The sequence below is a fragment of the Glandiceps talaboti genome, chromosome 4 (assembly GCF_964340395.1).
Source record: "Glandiceps talaboti chromosome 4, keGlaTala1.1, whole genome shotgun sequence".
Taxonomy (NCBI): Eukaryota; Metazoa; Hemichordata; class Enteropneusta; family Spengelidae; genus Glandiceps; species Glandiceps talaboti.
Genome location: NC_135552.1, coordinates 7,890,709 through 7,909,234, shown reverse-complemented (window position 1 = coordinate 7,909,234; position 18,526 = coordinate 7,890,709). Strand labels below are relative to the sequence as shown.

The window sequence follows — 18,526 nt, the reverse complement described above, 5'->3', positions numbered from 1 at the left end:
GAGTGTATCCTAAAGCATGCTGTGGGTCTAGATAGCGCCCTCAAGTCTATAGAAAGGGTCTATTAGTGAAAGTATCCTATAACATACAAAGGGTCTATTAAAAATGGAATGTGATTTGATTAGTCCACCCATTGGAAGTACATCACCTGAAATAGTTCACATACATATAACTACACTGTAAGATACATTGTGTCGATCCATCGATCCTCACTGGCATGCTGACCGATGTGTGAGGGCAACCCATCATGTCAATAATGTACCTTACAGATCAACTTTTAACATAACTGGAGATCTAGTGAAAATTCTATTCTCTCAGCTCATTAATTCCTATATCTATAGTTAGCAAAGTGAAGCAAAGCAGAATCAGTAAGTCTCTGTACTAAGAACTCACACTGCCCCTAAAAGTCAATGAGTCAAGTCAAAAGGCAATTATAGTAAAGAAGTATGGTGGCATAATAATCTATACTGACTCAGTGCTAATTGTGAACAAGCTTAAGGAATGTCACAGCAAAACAGTATTTGCAATATGTTGAATATTGTTATCTGTTTGTAATTCCTACAAGGATAGTAACAATACAGGAACTCATAACTTGGTTAGTGTGTAAGGTGGTCGCTGTGACATGTAGTCCTTATGCATCCACCAACTCCTGAGTGCTAGCTGATAGGCACATACATAACTCATTGTATTAGGATCTTACAGATTCAACTTTTGATATGCAGAATACTAAGTATGTTGTGTCGCTCAACCCTAAATAGTGTGGAAGTGGTTGTGGGCGCTGCACGAGAGCGCCATGAAACAACATACCTTACAGACTGTAAAGACATGAACATGTTCATGTCAGGCCTAGTGATACACACCACAGATGTTACGTTACTGTTAAAGTTATATTCAGTTCTACTTGTAAAGTACACATACATTGCAGCCCAAAACATGAAACTGTTTGTTGATGAAGTATATTCACTTCTAGATTTGGCATTTGACATTACAGAAAGTTTCAATTTGTATCTAACCTTGCAACAACATTACCAATAATAATGACATCATATTGGTATGTTTTGAATTATTTTTCTATGATGTTTTATTTGACTAGTCATAAGTGAAAATTGTAGAGACACTTTCAGTTACAGCCTTCTTGATATCTATAACAAAGATGAAATCAGATTTTTACATACTTGTCAAATTGAGGCACAAACAATTATTATTAACACCAGGTTCATGAAAGATATACAATGACTTCATATATATATGAAGTATATAGTGTGAAAGTTAAAGTATATGTGTGTGTGTGTGTGTGTGTGTGTGTGTGTGTGTGTGTGTGTGTGTGAATGTATAATGTATACATATATTATGTATATATATTAGCTGCCAAGAAGTGTTACCATAGAAATAAGTACACTTTTAAATTCATTCCAGTGATCATTCCCCAATATTCTGCACCATAAATTGATGTATTCATTTTCAAATCTAACTCTGTAACTGTAAATGTTAAAACCACTTGTTATAGATCTGGTCATACATACATGCATGACGTCCATAGAAGTAACATTAAAGCAGCACTATCTGGGACTGGAGCAATTTGTAAATCTTAATCATAATATCATACACCCTGAACAGTATTGAATCACATATGGATAAATGCATTTGTGTAGCTGTACAAGTGATATGGTACAATAAATCCAATCAAATTGATTTTAGGGGCCGCACCCTAAAATCAGCACCTCCCTGTGCGATCATGATTTTAACCATTTACTGTACTACATATCGATAAATGCAATGTCTGATTATTGGGGGTTTTTTTAAACAATTTTTAGTGAATATATTGTTGGTTGTCTGATGGACAAAAATAATAATTATGCTCCAGTTGCAGAGTGCTACCTTAATACAAAGTGTGATACAACATTTGATGACACTTACACTATATCAATAGTCATCAGATATACATTCACAATAGGTTTATCCTAGAAAGTGTTCTCAATGATGAGATCACCTTCACTATAGAAAAAAATATATCACCTTTACGCTTTCTCACGCGCTAAAATCAAAACCAGCAAGAAATATACTCTAGTCTTTGGAACATTTCAAAATATATCAAGGAATGTAAATGAGTCCTAGCAAATAATAATTGGGCTAAATAATAAATCACAAAATTCAATGTACAATATGATAAAAATAGTTTATATATAGGAGTATCTATTAATAAATTACTATTTGAAACAACTGTCTTTAAGTAAATGTTAGAAGCATTCTCTCGGGTAGTTATGTACTTCTGTCCACAGGTGCTGTTGTATGCAGATACAATATATTATTAATTCCATCTTAAATAAATAAATACAGTGGCAGAATACAACCCATCAAACACATTGCGCATTAAACAATCAATTGAAGTTCAAAGACAACATTCATAATTATCACCATATTCTATACGTTTGTAATTCTAATATAACTATAACTATTAGCAAAATAAAGTATTGTACACTTAACTAGAAAGCTGATCCCCTTTGTACGAGGTTAAAGTCAGCCATATATTAAAGCTTTCATATTTCAAAGAATGGTTTTCTATAAATTACTATTAATGTTGAGTTAAATACCAAGTCTTATCTTTCCCAAATAATTTTAGATTTTTATATATATATCATAACGCCAAATAAAAAAAAAAATTGCATGTTTCTGATATAAACTCAACCTACACTAGTTTCAGCCACCAATCCTTAACATTTTTTTAAACTTTTAAAAACAAAAAGATAAGAAATTCTTTGTGTTCTTGACCTTCATGCATGTCTGTTTTCTATCCCCAGTGATGTCTCTACATATTTCATCAAAACTATCACAGAAGGGGTATTCTGACCAACATTTCTTTTGGTTTTGGATCAAAAGCAACATTTTTCAAAAATAAAAACAATAAAAGGATAAAATAAAATAAAATGAAATCCTGACCTTCACCTACCTACCCTATTCTCTAAGGTCATGTTATCGGAAACACGCAATTAATTTTTTTTCGCCTAAGTATTAAATCAAATAATTGATATTTCTTGATTTGTTCACACTAGTTACTTGGATAACACTGCAAAACTAGTTTTGAATTACCATATTCTCATTGGTTGCAGCTTGTCACATGACATCACATTAGCCATATGATTGATTACTTGTATAATCATACAATATATTCAAAATTTACCTTAATTTCATTGGTTGCAGTCAGTCACATGACAGGCTTATAACCATATGATTGGTGTTTAACCACAATTGATATTACCACACAACAAATCTACTAAAATTTCATTGGCTGTGGCTTGTCACATGACTTAGCAGTAGGAATGTGGTTGGTTGGAAATGTATCTCTGATAAACTAAAACACAGAAATGAATCAAATCAAATCACAGATTGTCTACAGAGTAGAATTTGACCGTAGGTTTTACAGGATCATACACTTTCCTTTGTTCACTCTACTGCGCCTTTTCCTCCTTCGTTGTCTTTTATCTTCTGGATGTTGTCTGTTGTTACAAGTTATGGAAAAAAAAGAGTTATTAAAATAAATTCTACAGCCTTACTCACACATCTGTTTACACTAACTAAAATACTGATATTTACAACATAGTAATTATAGAAGCTTTCTTCAAAAGTGAAAAATAAGTACAAACGATATACTACTTTGGAGAATATATTGTTCATGGTTCCAAGAATCAATAGGAAGGTACAGTATCGTTATTTTGGAACATTCATTTCACATTGCATATTCATTTCATCACAATCAACTGCTCTAAGATTAAACAGATAATTTGTGTATTTTCATAAATCTTCACAATCAGAATGTATAGCTGCACTGACCTGATAACTCTGACCACTTCATGGAAAGCTGCATCTATGTTAAGTGGAGGATCCTTTGCACTGGTTTCTATGTATGGTATCTATAGAAACAGAACATAGCAACCATTAATCCTCTACACTAGCCTAGCATTAAGAAAAACACTGACTGCTGATAGAGGGCAGCAGCCTTCTACTTCATTCTATGACTTTCTTATGACCTGACCCAACCCCATATTTCATCAATCTTGTAAAAAAAAAAATTAAAATCAACAACAGGACTACAGAAAATCCCAATATAACTGACTACCAGATGGCAACCTCATGAACATGTATCTGAGCAAAAATTTTTGTTTACTGCTGACATTCGGGAAATCTTATAAAACAAAAAGTTTAGGTCAAAGTTTCCTTCTGTCATTTCTAAGTTATTCAGACTGTTATGAAATGAAAGTATCGCCAACATGTACACATACACTTATTTTATTTTTATTTTTAACTGGCCAACTGACCCATCATTTTTAAGGTGTTATAATAAGAAACACAGAACTAAGTATGGATGCCCTAATATTGCTTTCATTGTGATAGATTCATTTTCAAATTGATATAATATTCAAGATTAACTCATCAATGCAATGTTTTCTGTATGTATAACTGCAACATGAATATTTGTTTCTTCTCTTTTTTAAAATTCTTTCATGACAGAATTCTTTTTTAAAGGAACTTTTACTGTTATCAAAGTCCATCCATTTGCATGACAATTGACATGACAAACACTGGCAGACAGTCATGCATTCATATCAGAGAAAGTGTAATGAACAGATAGATGTATGGAGTAGCTTAATATTTCACAGCAACACTGTATATTTCAAATCTGATTTTATGTTCATTTACCTTAAGCTGGTTTGCCAGTTCTTTCCCTTGCTCATCAGTAATCTTCCGGTGATGTACAAGGTCTATCTTGTTGGCCACTAGAATCATGGGATATGACTCTCTGCAATGGATAAAAGGTAAAATTTTCAGTTTCAGTGCATGGATAAATAATTACATTATTTTTGTATGCACTGCCTGCAAATTAAATCTCTTCTTCCACTTTTGATTGAGAAACAGACAAATTTCAAACAAATCACTTGTCCTTCTTCAGTGTCTAACTGGATCTGACAGAATGATCCAAATTTACTGGAGGTGATGAGTACCAGAGGTGTGAAAAGGTTAGCTTCATGTATATGTAAATTCAGGTGTAAAAGTACTTGTCAGTTATGTACATCTGTCTACCTTCTGTGATGATGTCACTGTAGATGGGGTTGCAAGATTAAATACCTGAAGACACTCAATCTCTTCAAAATAACTACATGTATTTAATTGTTGTAACTGAGGAATTACAGTTTCATTTCATGAATACTTTGACATAATAAATGGAGTATGAACTTCACAAGAATACAACATTCTACCTGCTGGTGAAAACTTTATGCTAATTTTGCTTGCAGACCTTGTATAACTACCTTCCACCTAATGTATTCATTGCTATTACATGTTATCTCAATAGATTTCAAGTAGATTGTTAGACTGACCGTTGAGGGCGCTGTTCATCATAATTTCCGCCTCCAGTTGAACAATGAATTAAAACTTGAAAACAGTCCTAGAAGGGCACCATTTTCGGATATTACTTTAAGTTTTGGTAAACTAAGCTGTAAGTTTTTCATTGCCAATTGACTAACCTGTCCTTGACTCGTAGTATTTGAGTATGGAATGATTTGACATTATCAAAGCTGGCTGAATCAGTGACTGAATAGACAATAAGAAATCCATCACCAGTTCTCATGTATTGCTCTCTCATAGCACTGAACTCTTCTTGTCCTGCTGTGTCCAGAACTGAAATAAATGAAAAAGAGAAAAACACAAACCATCAAAATATTGACTTTTAGATAATTGTAATACAATAACTTTGTTTACTATACTGTTGTTATTAGAATTCTCATTGTCATGATGTGGTCACAACTGAAATAAATTGGTCATAAGAATATAAATCATAATTTTAACATTAGATAAATGTTATAGATTTGAGTACCGACTTTTGTCTTGCTAGTTTTACTCAGTGGTGGTATTTAAGTGTTTTCTCCTTTTGGTCTATCACTTTATTGTTATTTTAGTGTTTTCTATTTCAGCATATTTTCACTTGGTTCATTTCATCCATTCTAATTTGTTCATGTTATTGTTTGCACAAGACCTTCTCTGTGGTCTCCAAATATTGGTAAAATAAGGAAAGTACAAACACAGACTCAAGGACGGACTAAGTCAACTTCTTTTTTACGAAAGCCAATTTTCCCAATATGTCTTCCAATTGTTTTGTTGGATTACTTGCAGTAATTGTCACGACATATACTCATGTATTCAATTGTTGCATTCTTTGTATGAAAGTAGGTATTGCATTCTGGTGGCAAATGTTGAAATATTGTAGCAATACATGACAACAATGACGACAACTACAACTAAATTGTTTTATTACACATTCATTGTATCAATCATCACCCACATGTTCCAAAAATCTGTCATCATAGATATACCACTTAAAACCAGTGGCAGTGTCAAAAATTAATAAAATCAAAGTTCCCCCATTGCTTTCAGGTACTTATAAAAGCATATTCAAGAAAAAAAACATGAAATGAAAGGAACAACAAATTCTAATTTTGAATTTTTCATCACTGCACGAATATATATCTAAAAGAATATGAATGTACATCATGTTTTCAAAATCTTGCATAATATCAAAATCTAGTATTTGCTGGCCAACTACACTTTCCATTCTCCATTATTCCCATTTGCAATTTAACAAGACTAGTCAGTACTATCTGCCAGTGTCAGCTTTTCCATTTTATCTGTACCAAAATTGACCAAGTATTTAATTTTAGAAGACAGCCAATAGGCATCAACTTAAAAGGTCTCACTGACCAAATTTTTGAAAACACGTTCTGGAAATGTGGCACTACTTTTCTAGAACCACTTCCATACCAGGTATGAATCAATAACCAACCAATTATTAACAGCACGACAGTTTGACAATACCAAGCTATAAAGAATCTAAATTGTACTATCGCTTTAATTCAATACCCAATTTTCAACATGTAATTTTTAATTTCCTGACTACTTTACAAGCCCTAGTTTAAGTAGAATAAATAAATAGCCACTCAGAGTCAGACGGTTACGGTTTAAAGAGCAGTAACGAAACAAACGACTTCATTTGCATTGAAATTGATCACAGAAGAAATCAGTATCCCTAAACTTGTAATATTATATTTACTACATTTTTAATGACTGAAATGTACGTAACAATTTATCTCATTTGCATTGAAATTGATAACGGAGAAATTAAGTCACTGTCAATTGTAAAATAATGCATATTCACATTTTTAATGACTGAGATATACGTAACAATTTATCTCATTTGCACTGAAATTGATAACCAGAGGAAATTAATCACTATCAATTGTAAATGCATATATTTAAATATTTCATGAACATCTCGAGATGTAAGTTTCATGATTTTATTTGAAATACGACACAGAAATTAATCGCGGCCATCAATAAACTAGTATCTTATTTCACCTGTGTTATCAGTCAGATTACGTCAGACTGTGAAATAGAATACCTGGTAACAATTGACGCTGTAATTACACAGGTATACCTAGACATTATATAGACTGGGTTTGTCAAATTACCTCGCTTACCTACTTTGTGAAAATACAATACCTGGTAACGATCGATTACATAATCATGTATATATGACTAGACTTATGGACTAGATAGAAATTCTCAAGTCTGTCAAATTGCGTCATTTAACTACTTTGTGAAATATAATATCCAGTAAAATTGTAACAATCAATGCTGTAGAACTAGACTTATAGACTAGTGTCTGTCAAACTGCGTCATTAACTAGTTCACAAAAATAAAATACCAAGAAACGATTAACCATTATCTACACAGGTATAACGATCTTCAAAATATACAATACTTTCCTTTCAGACTATCTTTTCACGATGAATTAATGCGTTTTATTTTTAGAGTCCAATGTTTTAAAGACTGCGTAGAAATAAGATACTAACATGTCATACTTCTAAGCTTCACAGCTGAAGATATAAAAAAACCCACAGAATCTGAGATCTCACAGTGAAAACTATTGATTGGAATATAATAATTATTTTCAATATATTCACAGAAAAATTGAAATCACAAACTGAATTTCTTTCATATGAATTATGATTATAGTTTGAACACTATTGAAAGAGAGATAATTTCAAGTTAAATTACTGATTGTACTTGAATTTCACAGCCTAGCCTTAATTTCATTCGATAAAAAGAATTTGACAATTGATCCCCTTGAAACGTGAGTGCAAAGTGTGGCATGTGCTTGCAATGTTTTCTGTGACCATATTTCAGGCAATGTGGCTACGGAAACATTGCAAGCACGAGTGTACCCTGTCAATACCAGAGTATCTCCCAGGCACTCATGCACCGGGGTTCAGTTATTATTACAAAAAATAAATGTCTATCCATGAAACAGCAAACTTCAGAAAAATCAAATTGTGATCACATGATTCGTGTAGGTGGAATGACTGTGTGCTCATTTGCATATCATTTGCATGTACACGTACGCTATATTTTGTCTTGCATTAAAGTGCAAATACCACTAGTATATGCACACACACACCAGTGCAGTGTATTAGTAATCACTGGTACATTGTGAAAAGTATTCGTTCAATCCATTCTAAAATCATTACAAATCACTTTCAATTTTCTCAATCAGCAATTTGGAAACAAATTACTTCCTTACCCCAATACAAAAAATTCAATGGATAAAGAAATATTAAGTATATTTATACTAGTATCCATTCTATGCTATACTTTAAGGTAACATTGTTTCCACACAATTTCAATCTCCTCAATCAACAAATCTCCCGACAATTTATACACTCCATCCTTTAAAAAAATCCAAGAATCAGTATCAACTCTACTGCTGTATACTTTTCTGTACTGGTATTTCCATATCATTGTAATATATCCCCTAATTAGCAATTCTAAAACAAATTTAATATTGTAAAGTGTTACTGATACCTAAACACTGATGGAAGAGAACCCAACTGTTGTCCACAGGGACAGAACCGCAGGGAATGACCTAATGTCATCATTAATCACCATCACCCAAACTACTATTTGAGATGTAATCTATACACCTGTACCTTAAAAACTCTCACACACTACAACACATTGTGGGTTATTAAACCCTGTACTAGCTGTAATAGGAGTTTTCCTCTCTTTTTTTTTTGATCGGTCAACCAGCGATATGTTCACTGAAAATTCTTAAAAATACCAATGATTAGATTTATCTATAGATGTCTATTTTATCTGTAAGTAGTACAGTTATAATTTGACATTTCGATTCATTGAGGGTGCTGATTTTTGGGTGCGGACTCAAAATTAAATTTGATTGGATTTATTACACGGTAACACCATATCATGTGTACTGTGCCGCTACACAAATGTGTTTACCCACTGGGGACTGCACCGCTACACAAATGTGTTTACCCACAGGGGACTGCGCCACTACACAAATGTGTTTACCCACAGGGGACTGCACCGCTACACAAATGTGTTTACCCACTGGGGACTGCACCGCTACACAAATGTGTTTACCCACTGGGGACTGCACCGTTACACAAATGTGTTTACCCACTGGGGACTGCACCGCTACACAAATGTGTTTACCCACAGGGGACTGCACCGCTACACAAATGTGTTTACCCACAGGGGACTGCACCACTACACAAATGTGTTTACCCACAGGGGACTGCACCGTTACACAAATGTGTTTACCCACAGGGGACTGCACCGCTACACAAATGTGTTTACCCACAGGGGACTGCACCACTACACAAATGTGTTTACCCACAGGGGACTGCACCACTACACAAATGTGTTTACCCACAGGGGACTGCACCACTACACAAATGTGTTTACCCACAGGGGACTGCACCACTACACAAATGTGTTTACCCACAGGGCTTCAATCAATACAGGGGATTCAATACATCTTATGGTGTACAATATTTCAAGTAAGTCATTACATCTAACAATAGAGTTTCAAAAATTGTTCAAGTTGCAGCTGGTACAGCTTTATAGATAAGTTGTGCATTATTAGGCCAAAAAAATTGTTTCTGGTCAATGCACGCATCACTTAAATACTCTTGCATTGGTCTTCTTTCTTGCAGCCCTTGCAGTCTGCAGGTCCAAGGGGAAACACAAAAATAACCCTCCCTAATTCAGTGAAGACAACTGCAGAGCCAATCATGAACATTAGCACACACACTTGCTCTGAAGAACTAAATAAAAATAACAGTAACTGCCATAAATAGTAGATTGAGTGACAGATTTGTTTCTAAGAATAAATTTCAAAAAAAGAAAAAAAATTGCGCCGTCGCACCTCTTTAGACAAAATGTCCTGACCAGAAACAATTCTTATTTTTGGCCTTGGTACGTATTATGCCTGAAGTATGAAATATCTGGTTTATGATAAAAATGAATTCACTGTTATCACAAATATCCTTTTCATCTCTGTGTATTATTTTGAATCACTCTGCTGAACTGTAGTGAATCGCTTGATTAACCCTGCAGCCGGACTTTCTTGTTTAAGTCTGTCGCGTACAGCTATTGTTCACATTTGCAAATTGTATACAAAAAAGACTTTATTGTATTCACGCAACCCAAATAAACACTTCAAGCTGATGACACAAGTTTTAGATGCACCCAAATAATTATTATCGACACCAAGCTGGACAAAAATACATAGTAAATGCAAACCTATCAATGCTAAATGGATATTTCATTTCAATTTCAATGCATAAAACTATCAATATTATAATACAGAATATTTGAATTTATTTGTAACTTAAGTATTCAAATGGGGGGGGGGGAGGGGGGGGGGAGTCTCTTAGTTTTTTTATTATTTACAAAGCGTTTTTATTGGAACAGTTGTGTTAATATATCTTGCGTCATTGCCAAACTCAATCCAAGACCTGGTTTCCTGAATTGTTCTTTTGGGCACAATACTGCAATTGGACTGATACTTGTTATAACACAAACTAATCTAATGCACAGTTGGCTCATGTTATATATGTCACTTGTTTGAAACTGATCGTCATTATGGTATCTAGTATGACAACCCTGGATGCGTCAGTTTGGTTGCTAGGACACTGATAAGTATCTGTAACACATTGTTATTACAATGATTATTCACAAAGATATAATACTGGACCCAGGTGTCAGTAATACCTCTACTAATGTGAGCATGTTGAAGTACCTGTGTAATTTATTCTTAGTGTCTCTAGGGAAGCTCGCTATATTCACTTGTTTCATATGTGGTTTTGATTAGACTGGATATCTAAAACAATGTAAAATGAGATCTGTAATGTTTGCAGAACCCGTAGTCTAGTAACTGTACTTGTGATAGTTTTCTATGATCTCTCTCCACCGTATAGTCAAATGGCTTTCTCTAGAGTGATATTCTGTTCTTACCACTGACTGGTAGTTCAATGTTATTGGAGTGCTTATATGAATGTGATGACGTCAACGCGTTCTCACGTGACTCATTTTAAGACTATGAGGTTGAGTTTGTCATAAACTGAATGAAGTAACCAATTCCAACCACCTGTCAGTTTGTGATGGATTACTACTAACATGCGCTGTTCATCCTTTCCCCAGCAGGAGATTTAGCTAGATTTTGGGTAGAATTTATCCATTTGATTATACATGGAGAGAGAGATTGTATGAGAGATGTAGTAGATATACCATCATGGCATATTACAAATCTAGACATCTATAGTATCTGTACTACAAATGATGTCTGTTCAGTTACTTCACCAAAAATAATTTTGATATGATATTGAAATTTTGTAATCTCTTAGGAGTTTCCAGGAGTCAATTGCATTTCATTTTAACAGAACTTTCCAGGAATATTTTGAAATTCTAGGACCTTCCTGGAGTTTCCAAGACCATCCTAGAATCTCGCAGGAATTTCAAGGACTCAATTGTATTTTACCAGAATTCGAACTTTCCAGGAATCCTTTGAAATTCTAGGACCTTCATGGAGTTTTCAGGAACGTTTGAACTCGCTGATCAAAGATATTTTTTTCTTCTGATTTTCTTCAACTGTTCATAAACATGATTCTCACGTTTTTGAATATGAAATAAATAAATAGTGGATGCAGCGCGCCCTTGGGTTGATAGCTAGTATATGCCGTAGCCACATACTAAGTTATAAAACATGACAGGAAATATAATAATGTCCTATAAACCTAAACATTATCTGTTCATAGTGATTCCAATATTTTGTCAGCCATATATTATTCACTGGTGTAATTGACAAGTAAATAGAGCAAGACATTGGTAATTGATGAGATGTAGTTAAGATCTGACATACTATTAAGTCTACAAGTACTATTAGCAATTTACTGTACATTGTACCTGCACCATAAATCTGCCTTTATACAAGTAATCATCCGCAATTCAATATATACTTTGTCTAGGTACCACATAATAAAAAAGTCCTGAACTAAGAAATAGATGAATTGTTATTATCTGAAGTCCCCAAAGCGCTGATCTGTTATCTTGACAGCAGAGATAATATGTAGAACTTAATGTTAAAAGGTATTGGATATTCCAAACTCCTATTAGGATTCAACATCACTATGTTGGGGTTTTCTGTCAATTTTCACATTTTTGGTAGCTAATATTGCTATATATCCAAATTTGGAGATACTACGTAATCAACATCATTGCATGAGCAATATAATACTACTAGTAAGCAGATCGAAATTTCAAAATTGTTTAAAATTTGAAGTTTCAAAATGACTTTAAATATCACTGCGCAATTCTTGGAACTATGAAAATATATTTTTTAACTGTCATCTCTACAGAGAAATGCCACATATTATAAACACAGTGTTCAAATAATTCAAATCTGATTGCTTTAATATACTATATGTGCAAATAATTTATTGCAAAAGTAATGTAGTTTTATTAGAGTGCATAATATAAACATAATTTGTTTTCTGCAACAGATATACATCACCAATCCATTTTGTTGTTTATTTCTGCCAAAGTGAAAACTGTGTTGAATCTAAACTCTAAGCTATATCAAAGCTGCAGAATTATTTTGAACTGCCCTGCCCGTACTGTATGCCATGGCAAGACACAAAAGTACTACAAGACTACCTCGGTACATGAATGCACTCTTTTCAACAGTGTCACAGCAAGAGACAGCTCTACTATAGATGTACAATTTAACCTATGAAGAAGAGTCTTTGGAAATGCTACAGGTATAAGTGTAGCTAGGAGAGAGTGATATGTCAATGATCATTTCATCAATAATGTGACATTTCCTGACAGCGGAAAAGAGACAAGAATTTCGATCGAAATATATATACAACTTTTGTACATATATCCATTACAGACATGAAATGGACATCCACCCTACGGATATGTACACTTGTTGCCATAGTGACACATACATGTTTCTTGGAAAACCTACAAAAATAACTTTCTCTACATCGACTTTCTTTTATAGTCATTTTTCAATTTCCTAAAATCACTTGATACCTGGAGGGTTTTACAAATCCAAAATATCTTAAAGTGTTATAAATTCATTAAAAGTAAAATCTAACTAAAATGTGTTACACATGTCTTTTCGGAAATAGAGGTGAATTAGGCTTATTATGGCAGATGTTCAGTGAATTGGCCAACATATTCACTAATGTTTCATTTTGCTAATGGCATATATTATGTGTGTACACTATGTGTGTACCTATATACACATACATAGTCTAGTTCCTATACAGTATCGCTGTAACAACCATGGATGTATACTTCCATGCTACGACTCACAGTATAGTCAAGGCCCTGTTAATCATGGTTCAACCCCATAGTGAGCGAAGCACTAAAAGCGCATGTCACTAGTAATAACAGGCTGTCTTCACCGCTCATTAAATATTCCTTTGGTACAGCTGTTTTTGACGATGTCCAATGTCCAACCAGGACTCCACCACCAGTCCGTTTAAACTAAATCATGTGGGGACGCAACAACAACATCATGTTTATATGAACGCTGTAGGAGGGAGCACAGGAATGTGGGCTGATTGAGGGACTTTGACCATGCAGACTAACATATACACAAAGATGAAAGAGACTGTGAGCCAAACAGACAGACAGACAGACAGACAGACAGACAGACAGACAGACAGACAGACAGAAACACACAGATAGACAGACATACACTGAGGCAGACAGACAGACAGACATACCTCATCCATAGACAGACTGAAATAGAGACAGACAGACAGACAGACAGACAGACAGACAGACAGACAGACAGACAGACAGACAGACAGACAGACAGAGACAGACAGACAGACAGACAGACCGACCGACCGACCGACCGACCGACCGACAGACAGACAGACAGACAGACAGACAGACAGACAGACAGACAGACAGACAGACAGACAGACAGACAGACAGACAGACAGACAGACAGACAGACAGACAGACAGACAAATAAATAAATAAATAAATAGAAATGTCATGATTCCTATAATCCATCTGAATCTTGTTGATCTACACTTCAAGGAAGAAACTTTGTCAAAAACAATTAGCGAGTTCACAAATCTGTAGGAAGAGTAAACAGACTAACAACTTCAAGTTATTTTGTGCGACATTCTGCATCAGAGTTTCTAGTATTGGCTGCACAAAATGAAGTTTTACCTGTCTGTTACCACAGTAACACAATATGCACTGTGTGGCTGCATACTGATTACCTCTCAGAGTCAGTCACATCATACTCTTACAGCCTTCATAAATAATATATGAACCTTCACATTTCACTGTTAATGGGTTGTCAACAATATTGTCAATGGAGGTGTGAAAGCTATAATGATGCCTTTTCAAGAAGATTTACAACTTTAAACTAGGTATTATATATATTATAATGTACCCATAAATCTGGTTTTATCACACAACTCCTTCCTTCTTAGTTCTACTGATCCTCCTCCAGGTATTCTATACAATTGATGGATATCATGACAGTATTTCTATAGATCATAGATGTATAGTGCTTTTTAAAGGCTAAGTTGTGACTATTATAACAGCTGAGATTTCACTAGTAGAATAGATGGCTATGTAGGGAGAACAATCTGATCATGATGAAATTAATGGAAATGGAGAAGATGAACGAGAACGTCAGAGATTTGGTAAAGATAAAGACAGATGAATGCAAGCTGAGCCAGCTAGGATACTGACAAGACGATAAGATACATTCATGTTACAGATGTTATGAGATGAGTTGAGGTGAGATATCATTAGGAAAGAAGAACAAAAGAAACATTAGATACAAGGAGAAGATAACAAGTATATTTGGGAACAGGTGGAAATGAGAAGAGGGAAAGTCAATTGAGGGTAGAAGAGAGGGTAGAAAAGAAGGGAAGAGGAAAGGAGAGGAGGAGAGCTAGGAGAGGAGAGGAGAGGAGAGGAGAGAAGAGAAGAGAAGAGAAGAGAAGAGAAGAGAAGAGAAGAGAAGAGAAGAGAAGAGAAGAGAAGAGAAGAGACGAGACGAGAAGAGAAGAGACGAGAAGAGACGAGATTTAGACTTAGATTTCAGAAGTAGAGGAAAGGCTACACTTTTTTGGAGACATGCAAATGTGAGTCAAAGGTAAATTACTGATTTGCTTGCTGGTTGATTGATAGTAAATGTCAATCATAGATTCACCTCCTGGTGACGTTCATTTAGGTGACCTGTGAATGTCACTTGGTATGTGATATATAATGATGCTAATTATACACTTTTCATTCAGTTTACTGTGCATGCCTTATATTTCATTGTGAGTTCTTATCCACACATTAGTGAAGGTAGCCCAAGGCACTCAACTCATTAAAACATACCAGCCGTGTCATTTCAGACTGTGTGATAACACTAATTGTGTACAAGCTCCTCAGGTCATATTGCAGTATTTGTATAACCTGTATGTTGTATGGCTTTATTCTCACTTCTATCACCACAACTCATACAGTACTCCCACCTTGCCATTACACTTAACATTTTATCCTTCTCTCTCTTTTCACTCAGTCTCAATTGACTTTTAAAATACATTTTCTCATTCACTTGTGATTAAATTGATACACTTTTTATTATTTTCAGTCATGTAATTTTATTTTTTTTTCTTGACTGGCAAAGGTGAACATGATGCAAACTGATACACACAAGTAAAGTGAAGTGCAGGTATATCACTAGAATAGTATACTTTTCCTCTAATTTTGCATTTAATTAACAAAATTGTTCTAAAAAATTATCCATTTAATAATAACCTCAGCATCTCATTATACATCAGGAAAGGTTGAATGAGTATTTTCAGCGAGGGTAAACAGAATGGTATATTGCGAGGAGTATCTTGTTCATTTCATTTAATTCTAAATGGCAAAATATCGTTTTTTTCAAATTCCATTTAATAGTCTTGATGTCTCACTGTGCATCAGTAAAGAGTATTTTGTTTACAGATATACATCACAATATATCATATTTTTCATCTAATTTGAAATTAAAATATTCCATTTTTTAAAATAATTTCATTTAGCCACAGTGTCTCACTGTGCATCGAAACGAAAGGTTGAATGAGTATTTTTATCAGCAAGGGTCCATAGTCCAGGTATATCATCAGAATATATATTGTATTCTTCATCCAATTAAATTTTTTAAATAATTCCATTTGATAGCCTCAGCGGCGTCTCTCACTGTGCATCGTGAAAGAGTGAATGGAGTATCTTTTAAAGCAATGGGGTTACAATAAGAAATGGGATTGATTTGGATTGAAATGCCACAGTTCTGACGTCATAGCTGTCTACTTATTTAAATATCAGACGGCCAAATGGAATGCTTTCGTCAACCTTAGACTCACTTGTTGTTTCAACATGGAGGATTACGTTCATCTATATAGGCACTGAATTGGGGGTCTAGCAGACCATGGCTGATCAGAGAAATTAAACAGCTGACTAATGGGGGGGGGGGGGGGGGGGGGGTCTACATATTCACAAATATCAGAGACAGATTTGATAATATCCCTCTGGAACCTTAAATTAATTCCATCAGTAATATAATATTTTAACTGTATTATTGAAATATTGAATAGGTTTTTAGCAAATATTATTGGGTGGAACCAACTAAAGTTGTCTTGTCATTCTATTGAAATGTCATTGAACACACGTCATTCCATATTTGGAGAAATTAGTGACTATCGCTTACCAGGCAGTGAAGCAGCAAATTCGTAACTTAGCATAAACGAGCATTAAAACTACTATGACTGATAAGAATTGATATTATTATTCTTGAATATTTTCCAACTGGGGAAAATAAGAATAACATAAGGGGTCTTGTTACCACGAGTCAAAGATTAAAGGACAATTAAACCCCTTAAGTCACATGCATATTGTCCTGGCTACATTAAGGGAATTGTTGAGGAATAATATTTCTTGTCACAACTGGTACTAAATAGCTGAATTAATGAAAAATTTTCACTTATGGGAATTAATGAAAAGAGATTTGGAATATATACATTATTATCTTTGTATTCAATACTGTAGTTGAGTGTTTTATATATATTTATAATCATTTATTATTTTTGTTTTTGTTGTTTCTGTATGTTGTTTTGACTCTAGATAATGTATTTTTTTACATTATTTCATGTCAAGTAAAATATATTATAAGATACTACTATACGTGACATAGAATGTCCCAAAGTAAATCCTGAATTTTCTGTTTGAACGCATACATCTCTGTTTGCATGTGGTATAATATGCATTTTGAATTATTTTGTACTGCAGTGACTTCAACTGTGTGACTAGGAAGTCTAAAATAAATCGCATCCTATACCCTGGAGATTAGCAATACTGACAACCATTGTGGCAAAAGTATTCCCTCAGTACATGCCATCCATTTAAAAAAAAAAAAAAAAAATCATCTCTATCCTTCTTCCTGTGTGACCTGTAGCATTCTGTATAATTGCCATCACACCATATTGCATAGAAGTGAATTGTAAAGACGGTATCAATAGCTGATTTCACAAGGGTAGATGCTTTGATGTTCCAGCAGATGTTCATTGATGGTTTGACGCCTACGACAAATAGATTTCCTTGGAGGGCATGATGACGCATGAGTGGTTAGATTGCTTTATATGTCTGCTAACAAAATAGGTCTGTACCTATGATATTTCCAAGGATGTTGTTACAATGTGTTGGAAAATTCCCATATGGGAATACAGATTACAGAATCAGGATATCGGAGTGACTATGCTCTAAGCTTGAGATTCCTACTTTGGTTAAAAACCTGCGGTAGCTGTGACCACGATTTAATTTTTTTCAATCAGATCATGTGTGAACAATATAATCTGATAAAAGTTAAAGTACCCGCAATAATTACATATACATACATGTCAATTAGAGGTCTATTTTATCTACAAGTATGAAAATATTAAGTTGAAATTGTGATTCATTAGGGGCACTGATTTTTGGGTGCGGACCCATAAATCAATTTGATTGGCTATGTTTCACCCTTTTATATGTATGCTGCTACACAAATATGTTTACCCACAAGTAATTCAATACACCATGGAGCACAAAGTATTTACAAGCCAAGTC

At 34.3% G+C, this 18,526-nt stretch overlaps 1 protein-coding gene across 1 annotated transcript in view; it reads right to left on the bottom strand.

The window, feature by feature from the left end:
- Positions 1 to 3,245: 3,245 nt before the first annotated feature.
- LOC144433954 (ras-related protein M-Ras-like) overlaps positions 3,246 to 18,526 on the bottom strand; it is a 45,096-nt gene continuing 29,815 nt past the window's right edge. The window contains exons 2-5 of the mRNA XM_078122369.1: positions 5,518 to 5,671; positions 4,694 to 4,793; positions 3,827 to 3,906; positions 3,246 to 3,492 (exon numbers count right to left, since the gene is read on the bottom strand). Coding sequence (XP_077978495.1) covers positions 3,414 to 3,492; positions 3,827 to 3,906; positions 4,694 to 4,793; positions 5,518 to 5,671 — 413 coding nt within the window. The 3' untranslated portion in view covers positions 3,246 to 3,413. The remainder of the gene's footprint in view (positions 3,493 to 3,826; positions 3,907 to 4,693; positions 4,794 to 5,517; positions 5,672 to 18,526) is intronic.